Here is a 22,464-nt window from a genome sequence, read left to right as displayed (position 1 = left end):
CGGAGCAAGCACCTGCTTTTCCAACAGCCTCCTAATGAACACGCCCCTGGCCTCCTTCGTGCTGGATTGGTGTTTGAGAGAGGCCTTGTAGTAGTACTATTGGAAACGTGAGCGCTGTCATAGCCTGCTGTTCAAGAGAATTCAGAAATCACAGCCTCCATCCCCACTGCCTTTCCTCAAACAGATGCCTCTCATAGTCAGGCCCTATAGCATCTAAAAAGTAGATTTTTCTGTACACTTTTGGAGCAGGAAGGAGTTTCTTTTTCCATCTATAATTTAAAAAGCTCCCCCCCACCCCCAGCAAGTTAAAGAATCTCAGCCCTAAATATGCTATAACATCAGCCATGTTTGTATCTCAGTTTCCACATTTGTGAAACACCTGGGTCTTACTCTGGGACCCATTCGGATGGAGGCAGGGAGCACTACACCAAACCCTGCTCCCCAGGCTCTCCGCCAGCTCGGAAATGGTCCTTGATGCCCAGGAAGAGATAACGTGCAGGAAGGCCACTCCCTGCAGGCGTCCCTGACACCACCCACACCCTCCCTGCTGCCCCAGAGTTACATTAGGAAAAACACATCTGTCCAGGTGGCCCCCCAGCTAAGTCCCCAAGGCCCACAAATCCCTACAGATGGCCCAGGCAGGCCCCTGCACTGTGTGTTCCCCAGAGCTCCAGCTTCTCCTCTGGCAGTTCCCTCCCTGCAGCTCTGGGCTTCAATAACACCAGGGATTTCCCCCACTTTACAAAGATGCTGTGGCCTCTTGTACTTCTGGGTCTTTGTATGTGCTGCTCCCTTTGCCTGGAATAGTTTTCTGCCACTCACCCACCAGCTCTCATCTACCCTCAAACTCCTACTCATCCTTCAGAACCCAACAGGCTAAAACGATGTTTCATAGGCTAAAAAATCCAAAGCAAACGTAAGATGAATAGCAGTGCTAGTACCTTTTTATTGCTATCAAATAAGAACATTTTTGACAAGTATTAAACACTATCTATTGTTACCATTACTTCATAAAAGAGGACATTTATTTTAATATGAAAAAAGGTAAGGGTAATGGCAGATATTTAAATCAAGTAAATTTGTCATTATGAGAATCCCCCTTTTTTTCACCTTGCTGGTGCCTGGGGAGGCCTGGGGGAGGCCCAGACCAGTAATTGTGCCCCACCACTGTGATGTAACTTCAGGAGCCGGGGTGTGAGCAGACCTTCCACAGGAGGCCCGTGAGGCCCCTCACCGAAGAGCCAGACCTCAAGGCTGATCAGAATCACAGAGGCTGTATCAAGCCCAAGACCCTCTTCTCTCTGGCTGCTGTCCTGGGCCCCTTCCAGCGTTATTAGCCAGGCCCACATGTCAGAGACAGCAGGCCGGCTAATTACTCTGCTGTCATCGTGTAGTCAGCCTGATGAAGAGAGGAATATAAATCACACTGAGACAGTCTGCAGCTACAGCTGCGGAGAGGACTGGAGAGCAGGCGCTCTCGCGGCCTCCCATCAGCTCCTTCGCCCCCCTCGGGGCTGAAAGCCAGGGCTGAGCTGGGGCATCAAAGGGCGCTCCAGAGAAGGTAAAGGAAGAAAGGGGGAAAGGCTTGAGTGCATAAATACTCCCAACTCCACCAGCCGGGAGCTGCCACTTGTCTCACGCAAACACATCTGTCACTTGAGGACTAGAGTTTTGAGCAGTACTGTTTGCTCTCAATATCTTCTTCACCAGGGAACAGGGATGTGCCAAGGCTGTTCTGGACCTTCCTATGAAATGACATTAGTGTAGGAGAAAAGCCAGCCTGTTTAGGGAAGTTATTGACAACATTCTGGCAAATAACTCCTTTTTTCATGGGTAGGTTAAAACTACTTACACTAAGCACAGTGGGGTTTTTTGTATGCAAACAGATGCTCTTGAAAGTAGCTTGAGAGGTACTTAAAATTGATTTGCTTAAACAAATCAAGCATTCCCTCATAACCTTATTTCTACCACTGCATGGTTCCTGCAAACCTCTTTTCCCCATAGATAACGCCCAGCCTGTGTTCAATTTTCAGCACCATGAATTACTGTGGTTTTACTGCAAAAAGGTTGTGGCCAGATTTTCTAGAGAAAGACTATGCCCTAGGATTTCCTTCTTCCTGCTAGCTCATGAATGTGTCATAACATGAATAAGCTTCAAAGAGCATTTCTCCTTCCCTTCCCTTGTTCCCACCTAAACCTTGTCCTTGCTTTCCCATTAGGGCTGGATGCCGCGGGCCCTTTGTTTGAAGGAACTTCCCCCAGCGACCGTCTTTCACCCGATGACGCCAATTTTGTGGACGCCATTCACACCTTTACCTGGGAGCACATAGGCCTGAGTGTGGGCATCAAGCAGCCCATAGCACACTATGATTTCTACCCTAATGGGGGTGCCTTCCAGCCTGGCTGCCACTTCCTGGAGTTCTACAAACATATCACCAAGCACGGCCTAAATGGTGAGGAAGAAGACATGGCCAGAGCGCGGGCCTGCACCCGCACCCTGGCATGGGGCCTCTGGATCCCATGCCATCTACCAGCTCTGTGGATTCTCGGAAGAGTTTGGCAAGGATGGGGGCCCAGAGTGTATGCTTGCCGAGCCCGTTCAGAGAGAGGGCTTGTGGGAGTGGATAAGGGCTGGGGTTCCCCCAGCAGGCCCCTCCTCCTATCAGACAGAGGTCCTCGGAGCCCAAGCTCTGGGGCTGAGCTGAGAGCACCACCAGGAATCACCACCTCTTACCTCCCCCCCAAGGCCCCCGTTGGAGCAAAGTCTGTCCGGGGAGAGCAGCCCTTCTGAGAGTTGAGTCCTGATGCCTGTGGTTAGGCCACCTTCTCCAGAACCTTCGTCACTCAGACAGCTTCCACTACCCGGCTCCCATGAGGATCCATTTAAGATTATGGTTTCTTCATGCTTGGTCTCACAAGAGTGCAAAAATTCTTCCATTTCTGTGAGGTTTAAAAAGCTGATCCTCCAGGACAGTCCTCGGATTCTTCCAATTCAAAGTTGAGCTCTAAACATGTCCTCGTGCCTTCCTGTAGCTCTGGGCAAAACCTGCGCGTGGCATCCGCCGGGCTGTAATCCCACTTTTCTCTCAAATCTGAAAGAGCAGCATGTGCATTGACAATGTGCACAGGGTCGAAAAAACAAAACTTAAAAAAGCAAACACCATACTTGCCATAGACATTCCAAATTCTTCATTATTATAAAATATGACCCCCAATTAAAACCTGCCAGCTCACTGTAAGCCCCCGGAGGCCCCCACAGCTGCATCCCACTGCCGCCCCAGTCGTCCACAATCGAGCTGGGAACACGCCGTGCTGTGATTGCATCACCCCCAGCCCCTCCCGTATCAGGATGCCCTTCATACTCGACATTATCTCACTTTGGCTGGAATCCCAGCCTTCCAGCCACCTACGCCTGAGAGAGCCCTCTGGGAACGTCCCCCATCACTTCTTACATTTCCCTGGAGTCATCGCGCCTCCGGTCACCAGCAGTTCTGGATGACTGTCCCCTCAGCCCTCCTCTCGGGTCTACCCCTCCCGATGCTCAGCACAGACCTCCAGGATGGTGTTTAGCCACTCGTTGCCTAGGAAATGCATCTCTGACCAATGAGTGCTATTTGCTTTTTTTTGTGCTAAACTTCGACGTGATAGAACCGAGTATATTCATTTAGCTTGCCCAACCTGGGTGTGGTTTTTCTCAATTTTCTTCATCCTTAGGCTGGAAAGTGATTCCATCCTAGGGTGGCTCTCACAACCATAGCTAAAGAAAAGGTAACTTGATAAACGCTTCACCATCCTCATGGCCCAGGTGAGGATAGGTGAGGTCGAGCGAGTTAGTAGATGTCTTTGAAGCTCCAGTTCCTCACCTGTAATAGCAGCCTCAGAGCTGGACAAAGATGCAGGCAGTACATGAGTGAAGGCAGCAAGCAAAGTGCCTGCCTCACAGTAAGTGCTCAACAAATGCAGCCCCGAGTAACCAAGAACTAAGGTGACCGATCTTAGGGAAAGAAACTTTTAGCAAAGTTACCTGTGCTATACCTTCACACTCGGTGCTTTAGATGTCTTGTGGTGATTTCTCACATTCTTTGAGAATCATTTACTAGATTAGGTTAAGATTTGGAGGGAAGGGTCGGGGAGGGAGGTAGGGAAAGGAAGGAAGGAAGGACGGAAGGAAGGAAGGAAGGAAGGAAAGGGGAGGGGAGGGAAAGAGGGAAGGAGGAGGGAAGGAAAGGTGGCTAAACCCCCTAAGCTTTGCTGGGGGGATTAGGGCCATTCAGACCTGGTCACAGGGGTATGTTCTCCTAGAAGCCCATCCCATGCTGGTTTTACAGGCCAGTTACGCCAGGACACAATGGCTGCTTTAGGAAGGAAGGCAGACATTGTCAGAGCGGCCTCAGCTTCTGGCAGACCAGCAGCTGAGCCCCTAGTGCCGCAGCCCTGGTGTCCCTGGCTTTATTAACAAAAGAGGCATTCCACACAAGCCTTTGCCAGCTAACTCACTTGCACATTTTTAACCATTTGAGAAAGAAATTTTTTTAAAGGAATTACACTCCCTGCTTTCTTAAATAAGTTGATATTTTCTTAGTGACTTGGGGTTCCCTTTAAAACAGCTACCGTAACATGCTGCAGTCGCGGGGTCCCTGGCACTACGCCTCCACACTAAGTGACTGAGAGGAATCCACTCTTCCTGAAGTTTTCAGTCACCTATTACATTTACCATTGTCAGTGAGTCGACCTCAGCAACCCCACCCCTCCGTCCCAATGTGCTGCTACTCTGCCCTGAGAAACAAGATGATCCTTTGAACTGAAGGTGCTTTGGATTAAAGATTGATAACGTCCTTCTTACCCTCCGTTCCAGCCATCCCCCAGACCATAAAATGTGCTCACGAGCGGTCGGTGCACCTCTTCATGGACTCCTTGGTTCATGCCAACCAGCAGAGCACAGCCTACCTGTGCAACAGCATGGACAGCTTCAGCCAGGGCCTGTGCCTGAGCTGCAAGAAGGGCCGCTGCAACACACTGGGCTACTACATCCGCCAGGACGGGCAAAGCAAGAAGAGCAAGAAGCTCTTCCTGGTGACGCGAGCCGAGCCTCCCTTCAAAGGTGAGTGCAGGTAGCCTGGAGCCTTCACAAGGATTTCTTGATACTTGGTCTCAGGAGGCAGCATCTTGTCTGAAGCTTCAGAAATTCCTTGAAATTTTTCCTGGAATGACTTCAGGTTCTATTTTAGTGTTTCTGAAACTGCACAGATTCCATACAGTGATATTGACAAGGCCTTTCTTTTCCCAAAATGGGGCTACAGGGCTGCCAAATGCTGTAAGAAAAGCCTCAGTACTTTCTGAAACAATCCCCTGAACAGTCACCTCGACCACTTGGGTCTCACTGTTGCAGAGACCTAGAGGTATCTCTAAACCCAGACTAGAACCCAGTGCTTTCACCTCCTCCAGGCCCCAGTGGAGGGGAAAAAAAAAAAAAAGGCAAAAAAACAGCCGCTGGCTACATTTGCCGCTCCTCATTTCTCCTGAGGTTTGAATTAGCTGAGCTTCCAGGATATCATTGCCCGGTTGAGGCCTTTCAAGATGCATTGCAGCTTCCAATGTTTCCTGGTCAGAGCCTCACCTCAGGCCCTGCCCCACTCTGGGTTGAACAGGAGGTCAGAGAAAGGGCTGTGCTGGTGTCCTGGCCTGAAGTCAGCAGAGAAATACTCCTCTGAAGCCCAAATCTTCCTGCAGGGAACCAGGCCATTAACATTTCCGCCTAATCCTTAAAACAGCTCGTGAGTGATTTAGCATCTCACTCTTTCCTAACACAAGCTCGCCTGGGCTGGGAGGAGCCTGCGTTGTGCTGTTTGATTATTACTGTGCAAATACTTGTATCTGCAGAAGGCTTGTGCGTCGTCACCACCACTGTGCATTTGCACAGTGTTTTATACAAAACATTAGACGCAGCCATCTGTTCCCTGTGGTTCCCACATCAGCCAAGCAAGGTCGGCCAGGCTGGTTACTATCCCATTTTGAAAGGAGATCAAAATTCGGGTGGAGTGACCTGCCACAGCCCAGTGGGCAGGTACATCTGATTCCCAGGCCAGTGTTCCTTTTTGCTATCAGGATCCCAAGTTCAAGCTCCCAGGTGACTTATATTTTAGGCTCCGGAGTCCTCTGTTTATCTGAACTTTTGCCCTGCAGCCAGATTTCCCTTCCCTGAGCCAAGGCGGCCCAGGAATGACCCAAATCCATTGTGGGGAGCTGATGGCTTCTGAGAGTACTTGGAGAGAGGGTCTTCTCTGCTGCTTGTGCCTTAGGGCGGAGGAGCCAGTGGTCTCTGGGAGCAGGTGAGGGGATCTGGAAGGCCTCCCGCTTCAGGGAGCTCCCCACCACAGGCTGCCAGTTAGACACTCACTCATTTGGGGTAACCAGCTCCCCTGTCAAATGGTGAAGCTGCCTGGAGCGATTACGCTTCTCAGATAATCACATTTCACTGGATCTACTTTAATCCTGGAGTGTTAGCATTTGGAGAGACTGTTCACCGCTGCCAGTTTCACAGACAGGAAAACCGAGGATGGAAATCATTTGTCCAGGATCACAAAGTGGGTTCTTAAAAGAGCCAGCATTAGACCCAGAACTCCAAACAACTAGTTGAGTGATTTTTATTACTCCAGTAGCCTGCCCTGCCCTAGTCTGTTTGTGGGATGAAGAGAGGAGAAGGGAGGAGGAGGGGGGTTTGCTTTCTTCTTGAGAACTGCTGGGAAGAAGGGTTATATTTCACCTTCCAGGGCAGGGCTGTGGAATTTGAAAAGAGGGGCTTGATCCCGACTAAGGGATCTGCTGGGGGTTTGATGATGGGGAGGGAGAAGAGCATCAGTAGGAGGAGGAGGTGGAAGAAAGGGCAGTAGGCACAAGCCTGGCTGAGTGCCTCCCTTTTGCCAAGGCCCCCTCCACCCACCCAGCCCCCCATGCCCGACCTCCTCATGCTGCTGGCGGGAGCTCCTTTCCTATTAAGGAGACCACAGAATCACATCAGGGAGCGTTACCCACACAACACCTGATGTGATCACTTACTTACTCGTTTCTTCTTCAAACATTAACTGAGCCAGGGTAGGCAGAGTCCCTACCTCTGGGGCGTTGGGAGAGACCAGCCCCTGCCATTTGGTATGTGCCCAGGGCTGTCCCAGAAAGGCAGGCCAGGAGTCCCTCGGAGAAAACACTTGGGTCTCTTTATTACCGACTACCCATCTGGATGAGAATCGGACCTACAGGGCCAGTGATAACGGAGGTTAGTAGGCCTCAGAGGCAGGACTGCCTGAAACGGGTCAGAACCCAAACCTCCAGCTGGACACCGAGGTTTCAGTGGCACACCCTCCCCTCCTTAGGGGTGTCCAAATCCTCCCTGTCCTGCTCAGTCCTTCCAGCGAGCCAAGTCCAGTTCATCTGCTCCCCAGCGGCGAGGGGCAGCCCCGCGGTCACACGGAGCGGCCCTGGGAAAGGCTGCGAATTGCGCTCAGGCGAGACTCCACCAGTTTGGAAGCGGCCGCTCACAGCACAGGGGTGCTGCGCTCCATATAATGCCATGTCAGCCAATATAATTGCCACTAACCATAGGTGGCTATTTAAATTATTTAAATTAAATTAAATAAAAATTTTAAGTCCTCCACACTAGCCACCTTTCAAGTGCTCAAATACATGGTTGCTGTATCAGAGAGCACAGAAATAGAGCTCCATCGCCGCAGAAAGTCCTTTGGATGGTGCCGGCAGGAAGCCTTTAATCTAAGCCACCATAACTATACGCTTCTCCACCCATCATGGCCAAGATCATCTCTGACTTGGGCCCCCAAAGCCTGATTCACTGGCCACCTCCCGCATTTGATAAATACGTATCAATTCGTAAAAGAACAGACTTGCCCAACCCTGGTTACAGAGAACCCACAACCTATATTTTTCAAGAACATCTAATTGTACTATATATTTTAGTGCAGGGCCTGGCTGGGCAAGATATAAATCACCTCCCAGTTGTAGATTCACAACGGATGACTAACTTGGCCCTTGTTCCTCTGGCTCCCAAGATATTTTGACAAAACCATCAAAGGATCTATTTTCTACAACTGCCCGCCAGAGCAGGGGTAAACCCTGCGAGAGCACAGCCGTAGCAGAGGAGAATTGGGAAACAGTCACTGAGAGAAATGAGGCAATTCCTTGCCCATTTCCATTCTCATTCTCTCAAGAGAAACCTTTAGCAGTTTGGGAGCCAGTTTTTTAAGGGGCGAGGGGCAACAAATCCATATTGAGTGAATTCTGCTTATCAAGTGCCTTATGGAATTGGTCCTGGAAGCTGCCAGGTGAGGTAGTGGGGGGGCGGGAAGGGGAGCGGCGCTGGGCGCCACTGTCCAGGCACCGTGTGGGATGTGCTGCCTGAATTATCCCATTTATTATTTAATCCTCACAAGGACCCAGAGACAGACTGACAGAGAGACGACAGAGACAGAGACAGGTGGGGGAGATGGGCTTGATTGATTTTCCAATAAAAAAATTAAGATTCAAAGAGTTAAATCTTCTTTGAAGTCACACCATTTGTGAATAACAAATGCCAGTGTCTGACCCCAGGTCTCTGACTTCACGGTCCCTGCCCCATTCACTCCATGTGACCTTCTCCACCCCATCTCTCTCACTCCCTCTTTCCCTCACTCTTTCCCTCTCTCTTTCTCTCTCTCCCTCCTTCCCTCCCTCTCTCTCTCCCCTCGGGCCTCATCCAGCAGTGGGAACTTGCTTCGGTTGCTGCCCCAGCTGGTAAGGGCACTCTTTTCTTCTGGTCGGTGAGATGACCAGCCAGACTGTGACTTGGGGAGTCTGTGTGTCTTTGACTTTTCTCGGCTACTTCTTTGGAATTTTTTCACTGATCTCCAGGGAGAGTTCCAGAAGAAACAACACTTATAGGAGAGAGAGCACAGATTTGAGATTGAGACGAGGAGTGTCCAGAATTGGGCTTTGCTGACAACCACATGTGTGACCTTGACCTAGTGACAGACCTACATGGGCCACGAAGTGATTGTGTGTGGAAGGGCACAGGGTGAACCACTAAGACTGGCCTGTGGGTGGGGCTGGGAACCATGCCTGCTCAGTCCAGCAGGCATAAAGGGAACAGCTGTCCCTAGGTTAATACCTTCCAGAAGCCAGTCACTTTTACATATGCCATCTCCTCACACCCTCACACCTCCCCTGTGAGGGAACACTTAATGCCCATTTTCAAAGGAAGATAACGGAGCTTCAGAGAGCTGGGAGCGCTCACCACCACGTAGTGGTAGGTGGCAGAGTTGGGTCCTGTCCCTCAATAGAAGACTCTTATTGCCATCCCACATGACCAACCAAAGCACAGTGAGCAGCAGGACACAATCAGCCCAACACTCCTTAGCCCTCATACACACACACACACACACACACACACCATCTCCACCCCTAGTAAAAGGGGCAGCTACCCACAGAAGGGACAAGCATCCAATCTTGTGACATTGGGCATCACTTAAATGGGGAGTCACTGTTCAGTCCAAATGTAGTCACCAGCCTAAGCACATACGCACACATGCATGTGCTAACAGAACCCCTTTCCTCCTCCTCTGAGCCTGCTCTGAGTTCATTCATGCAGTCCCCTCCCCCTCCCCCGGCGCATCCAGGGGCCTCTCCGTCCCATGATCCTCGGCCCCCTCCTGGGTGAGAGGCATTTCAGATCTAGGAGCAAGCCCTCAGTGCTGCAGGAAAACACAAGGGGTCTCATTCACACCATCTCCACCAGAGAAAATCGATACAAAGTGGGGAAGGAAAGGCCTCTTTGATGTTTGCAAAGGGAGTCATAATATCTCCCAGAGCCCGTATCTAATGATTCAGAATCATTTTTTCCATGAAACTAAAAATAAATAAATAAATAAAGATGTTCTCCATAAACTTCACAACCCGATGCTCACAGTGGCTGCCTTGTGAAAATAAACGTAAGCTGGTTTTAAGTGGCACCAGTGGGGTTCACACGAGGGCAGAACCCAGGCTTCACAGGGCGTCTGAGCCCAGGAGGAGTCTGGTGAGGAGGATCTTCAGGGGCCTCGCATCCCTACTGGAGGTGCGGTTTGCCTGATCTCATTCGGGGTTAATTAGTTATTTCTAGTTTTTCATCTGTAAGACCTGAAATAGTTTCTCCTGCCTGAACGGAGGCATGTGTTGTCCTGGCCTCTTTGCACTCACAGGATCAAAGGCATTTTCCCTAAATCATTTTTTTAAAAATCCTTATTAAGCATGCCATAAAGCAAAGCGCGTAAAATTATGCTTTTTCCCCTTAATCTTTGTAACGGTGTCATTGTCCTAGAAGGGGGGGAAGGATGATAGCCAAGTTGTCTTTTTTCCCCCCAAGAAAAACACTATAAAAAATTCAGAATAAGAATAAATAATTAGTTCTCAGTATGAAAGGCCCTTTCATTTTTGAAAATATTAATGTCAAAAGCTCTCCAAAAAAATGACTTTCCCAGAGCAGGCAATAAGGGATTCGCTAAGCTATCAACGCACTGTGGGCCCTGCTGCTGGGCTCCCGCGGACACAAGGGTGCCCTCAGTCCCTCACCTCTGTCCCTGCTCCGCAGTCCCCACGTCTTCTGTGAGCTCACTCAGGCCCCTTGCCGCTCACACACCGCTGGGGCCTCTGACTTCCCGCACAGGTCCCACCCCAGGGAGGCACTGCAGGCTGGGGGAGGAGCAGATGACTCTCGCTCGCGGGATGTGAGAGCTAAAGGAAACTTTGCGGCCATCTAAGCAGACCTGGGTTTTACACAAGCAATCAGAGCCACAGCATCCAAGACATGGAAATCAATCGCCTCCCACAGGCAATTTAAGAACAAAGGAAGACAAAAACCCATCTCCAGGACAGAGACAGGAAACATTTATCCCCACTCAGGGGCTAACAGTCAGGGGACAAGTAGAAGGAATCTGTGGCAATGATAGCCCGGGATGGATGTCCATGGTGGGGAGCGGCAGGCACCTGGTCTCCGTGGCTTCACTGGTACAGGTGTTGACCACAGCCTTTCTCCAGGGGCTGAGTGCCGTTTGTGTCCTAAGGACCGATTCAGCTCACAGAACAAGAGCCCCAGGAGACAGTGGGATGAGTCTTTTGGAATCAGACAGACATCAGGTTTCAAATTCTGTTGCACTTCTAACTATCTGGGTGACCTTGAACCAGTCTCCAAGTCTCTGTCTCCTTTTCTGTAATTCATCAGCATCACTGATACCCCATCTGTCAAGGTTTCAGCAGAAAACATAACTCCATTGGCTTGGGTCAGCAAAAGAGAGAGGGCAGAACTCCTTATACATGGTAGGCAGTATTAAAGAAACCAACATAAGGTGTCAATGTGCCCTGAATCTGACAAAAGGCCAGAAAGAGCAAGGAAACAACCCAGGAAAGTGGGAGCTATGGAGCCATGGGGTGCAGTTACTGTGTTGTCAGCCTTCAAAGCAGAAGGAGCAGAGAAGAAAACTCCCTGACCTCTCTCTGGTCTCCTGCTGGTGCCTCCCCAGTGGTCAGTCTCCACCAGAAACCACTCTGCAATGCAGCAAAGTGTCCGCTGTGGGGCCACATCCTGGGGTCCAGAGCCGGGCAGAGAGTGGGTAGAGAGAGCAAAGGTAAGTGCAGAAAACACAGTCTAACCAGCATGTTATCTGCATTTAGTCTTGTTATAAGGACAAAAATGACATATGTGAAACACTTAGTAGGTAGTCTTGATGCATAGTAGGATCTCAACAAGTAGACGCTGTTTCCTCATTAGTCCTATTCACACGCAGGGGCTTTATTGCAGCATGTGTCCTGCTTTGCTTTCACACAAAGAGCTCCTGTCACAGTCCTTAGATGCCTGGTGTGTGCTGGGACCTGTGACGTGTGAACCCAGCATTAGCATGACCAGGACTGCCCTCAGGGAGAGAGGACGTAGACACCGGTAACCGTGAGGAAGAGGGTGACCAGAGCCACAGAAGCCTTCCCAGCTGCAAGCTCCAAGGCCAAAACCACAGCTCTGGTTCTCTTGAGTTTTTTCTTAACACTTTTTAAAGCTTTTCTTTTTCCAGTGAGAGTCTAATTAGAATACATGCTTATTGTAGAAAACGTTGAACTTCTGGAAGAACACAGAGAAGAGAATAAAAATTACCTCTCTGCCCTCTCCAGAGATAAGCACTGAACATTTTTGTGAATGCCCCTCCTTGTATGCATTCTGTTTTATAGTCAGTCTCATATTACATGTACAATTTAATAGCCTGGTTGTTGCTTGGGTTTCTCCCCCCACTTCTTTTATAAGCATTGAAATCATTCCAAAAGTATCTTTTAATGAGCTCATAAGAGTAAATCACATGACTGGGAATCTGAGTTCAGAATCAGCAGACTAACGCCTAATTGCAACTTACCAGGTCTGCACCGCATGACAACAGACAATTACTCTCCTTCAGCTTCTTCTTTGGTAAAATGATGCGGGAGGGAGAATGAAGTAAGCATCTTACAGAGTTGTTGCAAAGAGAAATGAAGTGTTCATTTATGTGAAACCATTAGTCTAAGACAGTGACGAGCTAAATGGTAGTTATCGTAATTGTCATAATAGTCCATAGTCGTTCCTCTATTCATGAATATTTAGGGTGTTTCTGATTTATTTTTAATTAAATAATTCTGTTATGAGATTTTTGAATTTAAGTCTTCTTTCCACGCTTCAACTTCTTTATTAGGGCATATAAAACTAGCGATCTCAGGTTTCAACATTTTACAATAGTTCAATTTCCAGAGCCAGGTGGCCTGCCAGCTGTGCTGCTTATGACTCAGTGGTGCCAAAAAAGTCACTTAACCTCTCTGGGCTTCAGTTACCTTTGCCCTGAAAGATCGCGATGTAAGGATTAAATGAGGTAGTAGATGCAAAACATTTGGTGCAGTTAAAATAAATATTAGCAAATGCTATTATCATGCATATTGCCAGTTACTCTCTAACATGTTTACCCCTGACAGCTTTTAACACTGGACTGAACACCAGTAGCCTTCCAGTTAATATATATGAAACTGGGTTAAAATTCATTGTTAGTAGTGTTCCTTGGGTACACTCTGCAAGACGTCCTGCCTCCTCAGCAGGAGGTAACCAGTGTTCAGTCCTCGCCCCTCAGCCTGTCCACATCTTACCCACCTCCCTCGGCAGATGCTTATGGCCTGTTTCTTGGAAGGACCTTTCTTTTTGGCCTTAGTTCAACTTATAACACGTCTCTCTTTCAACAGAATTTCCTAGACACACCTTAAATAGTGTAAGGCCTCTCCAGAGGCTCTGGGTTTATAAGCCAGAGTCCCCGCCTGCACCACTACCGCCCAAAGGGTTAGAGACCATTTCTGGGACTTGACCCACAGCCCTTATTTCTCACCCACAGTCTCATAGTTCTGAGAGTATCAAACTCCTTTATTCTGAGCTGGAAGATTTAAGCTCCTATTATGTACAGGTCACTGGAGTAAATCCACCACAAAACCCACCCAGGAAGATCAGTTTATGCCAAAGGGTAGGTTTGTGTAAATAACCCAGAAACCCGGCAATACAGGCACACCCTGCAGATGGGGCGCTGGCAAAGCACCATCAGCCACAGCTGCTAGGTTTGTGTGTAGCTACCAACCTCCAGTGGAAATGCACCATTTAGGAGTTAGTAGAATGACTCATGAGGATGATGAATTTCCACATGCTGGGTACATGAAATGGATGACCAAGTGGCTAGTTCATATTCTTTGCTCCCCAGTGGGAATTCTCATGTGACAAAGCTTGAAACTCAGGCCTTGAATTCTCAGATGTGATTTTCCATCTTGCTAAATATTAATACATACCTTGATACTCCTAAACAAACTGTCAGGTCATTCATCCCACAAATGTTTAGTAAGTACCTACTATGTGCAAAGCGTGGTATCAGCACCAGTGGATTAGTCATTACCTAGAAGAGGAAAGGCAAGTACACAGCAAGCATACCATAAATCATCTATCCTTTGCCCAGGACAGACACTAACCAGCCTTCCAAGAGTGGTCTCAGAACCCATCTCAACATAGGGCTCTAGGGAGTCCTTTCAAGCACATTAACATGCCATATTAAAGCTGTTTGCAGTCTTGAAGCTATAACACTACAGGTACTTAAAGAATATAGACACAGCAAGGAAAAGAAGTCCAAGGGGCCATCAGCTAATTTGGAATGAGGAAAGGGCTTTTGAAAAAAGCCCCACAGCTGGTTGGTGTGACAATGCAGGCTAAGCCAAGACCATCTTAGAAACTTGACAATAGGTCCAGACTAAGAGCACAGATGCTGCTACGTGACCCTGAGTTAGTCACTTCACCTCTGTAAGCCCATTTTCTGGCTTATAAAATGAAGATGATAATTACACTACATACCGCATAGAGTTGTTATGGAAAGTTAATGAGATGAGGGGATGTGAATTATTTAACAACACTTGTCTACTGGTAAGCAATTTTTTTTGTTGTTGTTGTTAATGAAATATAGATTGTATTTAGGTAAAGAAGAATAAAATAAAGTTTCCTCTTTCAAACAACCCAGTAGAAGGACATTCTGGACATTTGGTAAAGTAGAAAACTTTTAGGTCCAAGTACTAGAACTCACGTTACCTCATTTCCGTTGGAAAAGTTTGCTCACTGAACCCCCAGAGCTAGTTCCCAGGAACCGCCCCTGATACGGAGCTGCGGTCAGCAGGGCTTCTGTCTCGGCAGGCACTCTGCCACACCCCGGCACTGACGCCAGCAATCAGAGGCAAAAGGGAAAACATGGCAGCATGTCCTCTTGCCCTTGTCTGGTGTCCTAAAAGGCATATATCCTTTGACTTATGAAAGGGGGCCCTTACAAATGACATGGAATAGTCCAACAGAATTGCATCCATAAATTGGCAATGCCAGATATTCTCTACTCCCATTCTACCTTCTTTTGTTGGGTGATTCTCCTTTTTATTATTTTACAAACACAAGTCCTCTGTAGACATTTAGAAAATACAGAGGAGGAAAAAGAAGAAAACAAAAGACATTCACAATTCCATCCCCGGGCGGTAGAGGGAGAAATTGGGGTATCTATCCATCCAGCCTTTTCCCTCTGCATTTTTAAACTTTAAAAATATGAGATTTTTTAATGTATACATTTTCTGCTTAAATTCTCTTTCTCTCTCTCTGTCTCCTCTCCTCCCCTCTCCCAGTTTATCATTATCAGTTCAAGATGCAGTTCCTCAACCAGCTTGAGAAGCCGGTAGAGCCCACCTTTACCATGTCACTTCTGGGAACAAAAAGGGAAATGCAGAGAATTCCCATCACGCTGTGAGTATGAGGAGGAATCCTGTGCATGGAGATGACAGGCTTAATTTTCTCACGGGGACTGGATGGCCTCTGTACTTTTCAATGATCAAGTCAGATACAATCTACTCTTCTCAGCCCATTAGTACTGCCCCAAACACCCTATCGGATGAGACATCCACCCAAGCCCAATACCTTGTCAACCTCCTGGGCCTCGCCCAGCCCCACCGATTGCTTTATGTTGGTGCTACCCGTGTCTGTAATGGGCCCTCTGCCCTGTGGACTCGTTACACCCAGAGGTGGCCCAGTCCCTGTCAGCAATGCAGGACGTAGATCCGGGCAGGGATGAGCGGCGAGGGCCAGAGCAGGTGTCCACAGGAAGGCCCCGCGTGCCTTTCCAGTGAGTTCTGAAAAGTAGCCCAGAAATAAAACTGGTATCATTCAACTTGGCACCAATTTCCCATCGCAATCAGCCTGCACTGCCAGCCCTTCCCATCTGTCCTTGGTCCTGTTACACACCTGCTCACAACACAAGCAGTGGCCTCACACCCCCCTCTGAGGCTCCCCAGCTTCACTGGCCAGAAAAGGCCCAAGTGCTGTGTTTTCTCAGCATCTCAGCTCTCAGTGTGCGCTCTCCTTGGAAGTGACGCCGGCCCTTCACTCACGCCAGGGAAGGTCCTCAGCTTCCAAAAACTGACCCCTGGCTTTGATCTCTGATCGTCACACAGCTTCAGTCATTCAGAAAGTATTTGTTGGTGCTCTGCCCTGGCGGTAGAGAAGGTCTTATCCTTAGGATGCTGTCAGTCTAGCACAGTGGGGACATTCCTGAGTGATTCTCTTTAACATTCTGCAGAAGGAGCTATGACGAGGCATGCAAAGAAATTCTCAGTCCACCTGTCTCACCCTAAATCTAATGCGACCTACGCATTGTCCCAAATCTGTCTCTGGGGGATTTTTCCAAAGAGGAGAAAGGGCACCAACATTGGGGCATTTTTAATGCAGTGGAAATTAGTGAGTAAAGCTAATAACCATACCTAGGGATATGCATTTAAATCTTGCTTTAATCTATACAACCTTTAATATGTGGTGGTTTTCTGTGACTGTCATGCTTCGTTGTTTTAATAGAAGTTTCTATTGATATAGGGAGTAACAAAGCCCTAATGGGGACAGAAGAATGTGGTGTGGCTCTGTCGTGTTAATCAAACCTCTGGAGAGCTGAGCTGCGCAGGGGCCATTGCCGAAGCCCCTGATCTCATCAGGGGCAGTTTTCCCAATTTGTTGACATAAAAACTAGGAAGCCTGAACTAAACAAAGTTGACTAGATTTTTTATTGTGGAACTCTCAGAGTCTTTCAAACATACTAGCACAGAAAATAGTATGACTTTTCCCAAAATTACTGGTTTAAGAAAACTTTTTTATCCTGGTGAGTCTATTGCTATCTCCATTAACAATCTACACCAGTTCGAGAAATACAGCAGAAATGACCATCACATGTCATACATGCAAATCTAACACATCCTGAATATATGTAAGCATCTCTTTGCTGTTACAAATAAACTGACTGTGTCTAATTTCCTTTGTATTTTCAAGGGACGAAGGAATTACTAGTAATAAAACCTACTCCTTTCTTATCACATTGGATTCGGATATTGGCGAGCTGGTCATGATCAAATTCAAGTGGGAAAACAGTGCAGTGTGGGCCAATGTCTGGAACATGGTCCAAACCATCTTCCCATGGGGCAACAGACCCCACTACTCAGGCCTTGTTTTAAAGAACATCCGAGTCAAAGCAGGAGAAACCCAGCAAAAGTGAGTGCAAATCCAACTTCCTCCTAACAGCTATTAAGCATCTACATGTGCCAGTATTTTTATAATCTACTACTTGCATTTATATGAAGTAGGCATTATTATGTTTTAATAACGGAGTATAGGCACTCAGGAAGGTGCAATGTCCATCCCAAGCTCACTCAGCCATAGGTGGGAGGGCTGGGATATGTATCCAGGTTGTCTGAGCCCGTCTTGCCTCCTTCCCACTGCCTGCGTTTAATAACCACCTGCCTCCGGAGTTCGAGAAGAATCTCACTAGCCCAATACAAAGACCACACTTGAGTGCCAAGGACCCAGATCGTTATTATTTGTGTTGTTGTTTACTCAAAGGAATACTTTTTAACAGATCACAATCTCAAAAATCTTACTCTGTAATGGCGCTTTTCAAATCTTAGCATGCCAAAGAATCACTGGGAAGCTTATTAAATATGCATAATTCCCGGGGCCCACCTGCAGAGCTTCTGGTTCAATGTGGTCTGTAAAGGGACCAGGGACACACATTTGTTACTAAGAGCCCTAAGAAATTGTGACGTGGACCAATGGGTTACTCTTAAAAAATGTTCTTCTGTCTGATTTAATATCTCCCTTGGCCACAAGGTCCTCGGGGACAATAAAGGGTTAGGGAGGGGGTAAGGAATAAAGGAAAGGAAGCATCGTCCAGCTCCTATTTCACTCTGCTCAGCAGAGCAAATAGATGCCCAATGTATTTTACCATGGCAACCATACTTGTGTATAGTTCTGCATACTTGTGTATAGGTCTCCATGCAAGAAGAGTTCTGTCCTCCCCACTGTGGTCAGGACACTTGTCTCTCCTCTCCCACTTCCTTTGTTGGGAAGCTCATTTCTCCCGGTGCCTCGTCCTCAGCAGGGATGGAAAGCAGCAGGCCTCTCAGCCTGGACCACGTGAACGCTCCCGGCCCCGCCCCAGGTTTCAAGGCCAGGAGGGGGCGGGGCAGGTTTTTACCCGCTGAGTCCCTTCCACCAGCGCGCTCTGAGAGTTTATCTTCCTGGGATACAAAATCCTGGCACTTGCGAAGAGCATAGTCTGCATTCTGCCAACAGATTTCTCCACATGATCAATTTGGAAAATTAAACTGCTTCTCTCCTCTTCTACGCTTAGCTATTCTTACATAACTTTTTGGCCCTTTAGATCAGCTCTATCTCCGAGCACCGCCCCTCCCCCGCCTGCTCTCAGCTAGAAAGTAATTCCTCTGGTTTAGTGGCTGTTCACCATGACAGTTGTATGCGACCAGACCTGAAAGATTGTGTAAAATGCAACACTATCTCCACTGGTGTTTATCCATGTGGTTTTCAACAGGGAAGGAAGAGGGGAGGGGACAGCACTCAGCGCCGGCAGCACGGCGGCCATTAAACAAAGCCCTCCAGAGCCCTGACCCCAGGGAACCTTCCCAGTGACCCTCTGAAGTGGGGAGTATTGGCTGTGCAGTCTTGGAAACTAAGGCTCACAGAAGTTACATTGCTCGGGGACATTGCTAATATATTGACTAAGTCCATATCTGACTCAGATTCGTCTGATTTCATTGCTCTTTTGTTGCCCATGCAGTTTCCTATAGGTCCTTCCTCCGTTATTCTTGGCCCCATTAATCTGACCTTCTTTAGCATAATCCAGCAGAGCTGTAGTGCTGGACATTAACATATATGCACATCAAGCCCTTCTTCATGGCCGTGGGAGGTGCATGCTGAAAAGAGGGGAGGGGCTGTGGGACCTATAGTTTTATTAATGGGTAAGTACTCAGTGCTCCTATGCGTCTTCAGTACCAGATACTATTTGGGGAGACCAAAGGAAAAAAAGATCTGAGTTTCATTTATGCCAAGTGGCATTTGGCATAAATGAAAAGCAAGAGGCATTAATTTTACTAAGAATGTGCTCCATCCCCGGGCTTCTCCAGCCTTACTGTACACACAGATCACCTGGGTATCGTGTGACAGTGCAATTCTGCCTTAGTGGTTCCAGGGTGGGGCTTTTCCAGCAAGCTCCCTGGTGCTGCTGAGGTTGCTGGTCCATGGACCACACTTTGTCTAGTGAGGGTTTAGCACCGCATGGCCTAGGAAGTTGAAGAAGAAAGACATCGGTTCGGGTTGGTGCTGTTGGGGCTGTGCTGCGACAGGCTTTGGGAAGCCAGGCACCATCCCCAGAGAGGTAGGCAGGGAGCGAAGCAGTACGTAAGCAAGATCTAATGGCCTCTCCATCCGCCAGTCCTGAGCTCTGATGTTGGCTTTAGTGCTTACCACCTATGTACAATAAATATGTAGAATAATTCAGACAATAACTGCACTTCTCTGAGCCTCAGTTCTTTAGTAATGGGAATTATATTAATGTATCTCATGAGGCTAATAACAATTACTAATTTTTAATTACCTTCTACAAACCAAAATCCCAGAGCCAAGATGCAAACTCTTAACCTCATACTCTTAATCATTCTGCTAACTATCAGGGGGGACAAATTGGTTAAATCATTTGCTCTGTGACGCTACGGGGTTATTTTTCTCTCCCAAAGGCACAAAGTTAGGACGAGAGCGTCCGTTGTGGAGTAAAGGAAAAAGGGCAGAAAATATTAGCCTTACTGGAGGACATAAAAAGCAATTGGCTAAAAGTAATGAGATGTTCAATTTCCTTAATAATCATATAATTCAAAACAAAAATCAGTGAAATTATCCTTGGCCACCCATTAGCTTGTCAGGAATTAAAAGACAGATAACATCCAGGGTTGGTGTAGGTGTGGAGCAATGGACACTCTCATACACTAGTAGTAGGAGTGAATATTGCAGAGTTTCTGCAGGGGAATTTCACTCAACAACTAACATTCGGTGAGTACCTACCTTATGCCAGGCACTGTTGTGGGCACCAGATATACAGCAGCAAACTGAAGAGACAAAGGCCTTGGTCTCGTGGAGCTTACGTTATCAAAATTTTACATGTGCATAATATATATGGCCAAGAATGTAACATGACACAGAGTTTTACATCTAGGTGTCTGCCCTGGAAAATACGAATTATGTTCATAAGGATATCTATGTACAAAAAGTTTCTTGCAGTACTATTTGGAAAGAGTAAGCCATTGGGGAAATCTCAATATCCATCAATAAGAAATGGCTACATGCATCATGTCCTATGTGTACAATGGAGTGCCATGCAACAGGTGTACTAATATGACAGGTCTCCAAGTACATTATTTGGTGACAAGGAAAATTTTCAGGAAAAATACCTGCAAAAAATCTTTATGTTTGTATGTGACATTGATATATGTGTAAATGCGCTGAAAAGACGGAAACCAAACCATGAAACAGGGAGGCAAGCGACATTGGTGAAGGGTGATGGAGAAGAGGCTCGTCGATATTTGACGTTACCCTTGACTATTTGAATTTTTCAAGAATGCATTCATAAATTATTCATGACACTTTTATTTCAGCTTTATTGAAGTGTGTTTAACAAACAAAATTGTAAGATATATAAAGTGTACATCATTGTGATTTGATATACAGGGTGGGGCAAAAGGAGGTTTACAGCTGTATGTACGCAATACAGTTTATTCCTGTGTTATTTATTCATTATTGTATCATTTATTTGTATTACTACCGTAAACCTACTTTTGCCTAATCATGTATAGATACATTGTGAAAGGATTCCCCCTGTCTGGTTAATGAGCACATTCACCACACCACCTATTTATCATTTTTGTGATTTTGAGGACATTTATGTTTACTCTGTTGGCAAATTTCATTTATACCATCGTGTTCCCAACTATAGTTACTATGTTTTACATTAGTTCATCAGACCTTATTCATTCAATAGCTGAAAGCTTATACCCTTTCACCAACCTCTCCCTAGTCCCCTTCCCCCAGCACCTGGGAGCCACTTTTCCATGATTTTCTATGATTTGCCTGGCTTATACATGCATTTAAGAAGTCTGATTTAGTAAAGACTTAACCTCAGATGCAATGCAAAGAGGAAACCGTAAGCTAGAATTATCCGTGACTACTGCTCATTTTTCTCTAATAGATGCAGTTGAAGTTAGTAATACAATATAGCCCCTCAGGCCAAGCTACTAGTCAAAGCAGTCTAGCCATTGGTCTCCAAGAGAGACCCAAAACAATTGTGATGTACTCTTCCACAGGACAGTGTCTGCACCAGTATCAGGAAGGGGCGGGGCTTACATGAGTGAGCTAGGCAGAGGCTGGTGACAGTGACCTCAGGCCCAGGGACCTTTAAGAACAATTTGGAGCTCGTCCACAGTAGAGAGCCTGGGAGAGAAGCCTGCCTGAGGGGAACAGTTGAAGGGACTGCCAGTGTTTGCCCTGGAGTCAGGGCGATGTAGTGAAAGGAACCATAGTTACCCTCAAATCTTTGACGAGCGGGTATAAAGGAGAACAAAGGAGGACCGCCCCTAGGACTTCAGTTCTTACAGAACTGAAATCACTCCAGAGCAGAGCCCCAGGAAGGCTTACAATGATTGCTTTCACTGAAGTTATGAAAATATTTGCAAACATAAGAATCTAATTTTTAAAAAACACATAGCTTGTGTTATATCAAATGAGTATTTGAGGAAGGATGAGACACTTCAGTAAGTTCCATGTAAAACTTAATGGTGTGTTTGCTTTATGTTTTCTATTCAGAATGATATTTTGCCCAGAAGACATGGATGACCTACAACTTCACCCAATCCAGGAGAAAAACTTTGTGACCTGTGACATGAACTCCAGAAAACTGAAGCAAAAGAACAGATGAGTTTCAATGAAGACCCAGTGTAAAAAATAAATGATCTTATTCCTTATCTGGAATGGTTGCCTTATTTGGAAACCAGTTATATAAAACAATCTTGCATAAAGTTTAGACTTAAAGAGGGAGTATTATAAACTAAGTTTTTCATAACTATATTATGTAACTTTATTCAAATATTAATGCAACCAAATATTTTCCAATTTTAACTCTGATTAAATTGTAATATATGCAAATAAGTACAAATGTAAGAGCCATTTTAGATCTGTTGTTCTCATTTAAAATGTCTTTTCCAATTACGTCGAATTGCCCATATTTCTTTGCCAGTTTATTCTGATCAGTTTTTAAACCTTGCTGGAAAGATACTTCTTTATTACATAACTAGTGCTTCAATAAAGTGAAATTAATCACTAGCTGTCCCAGTTTTCCTCTTTTACTAATGCTTGCCACAAAAGCTAATGAAAATTTTGGAATATCTCAAAGAGTTAGATATCAACTTTCAAACTGCCCAATGCGTGAAATAATGACGTTGTGAATTCTATCACAGAGCATGTGAAGGAAATGCTAGGTATCGCAATCACTTGGAAAACACATTTCA

At 46.7% G+C, this 22,464-nt stretch overlaps 1 protein-coding gene across 1 annotated transcript in view; it reads left to right on the top strand.

Moving 5' to 3' along the window:
- Window positions 1-22,247, top strand: part of LIPC (lipase C, hepatic type) — a 129,221-nt gene extending 106,974 nt beyond the window's left edge. The window contains exons 5-9 of the mRNA XM_054565360.1: window positions 2,220-2,453; window positions 4,856-5,101; window positions 15,208-15,325; window positions 16,892-17,110; window positions 21,764-22,247. Of these exons, the coding sequence (XP_054421335.1) occupies window positions 2,220-2,453; window positions 4,856-5,101; window positions 15,208-15,325; window positions 16,892-17,110; window positions 21,764-21,875 (929 nt within the window). The 3' untranslated portion in view covers window positions 21,876-22,247. The remainder of the gene's footprint in view (window positions 1-2,219; window positions 2,454-4,855; window positions 5,102-15,207; window positions 15,326-16,891; window positions 17,111-21,763) is intronic.
- The last annotated feature ends 217 nt before the right edge of the window (window positions 22,248-22,464 follow it).

This window comes from Pteronotus mesoamericanus, unplaced genomic scaffold, assembly GCF_021234165.1.
Source record: "Pteronotus mesoamericanus isolate MK-2021 breed Mesoamerican mustached bat unplaced genomic scaffold, CSHL_Meso_final contig_164, whole genome shotgun sequence".
NCBI lineage: Eukaryota > Metazoa > Chordata > Mammalia > Chiroptera > Mormoopidae > Pteronotus > Pteronotus mesoamericanus.
Note: the sequence above shows the minus strand (reverse complement) of the source record. Positions and strands in the feature narration are given on the sequence as shown.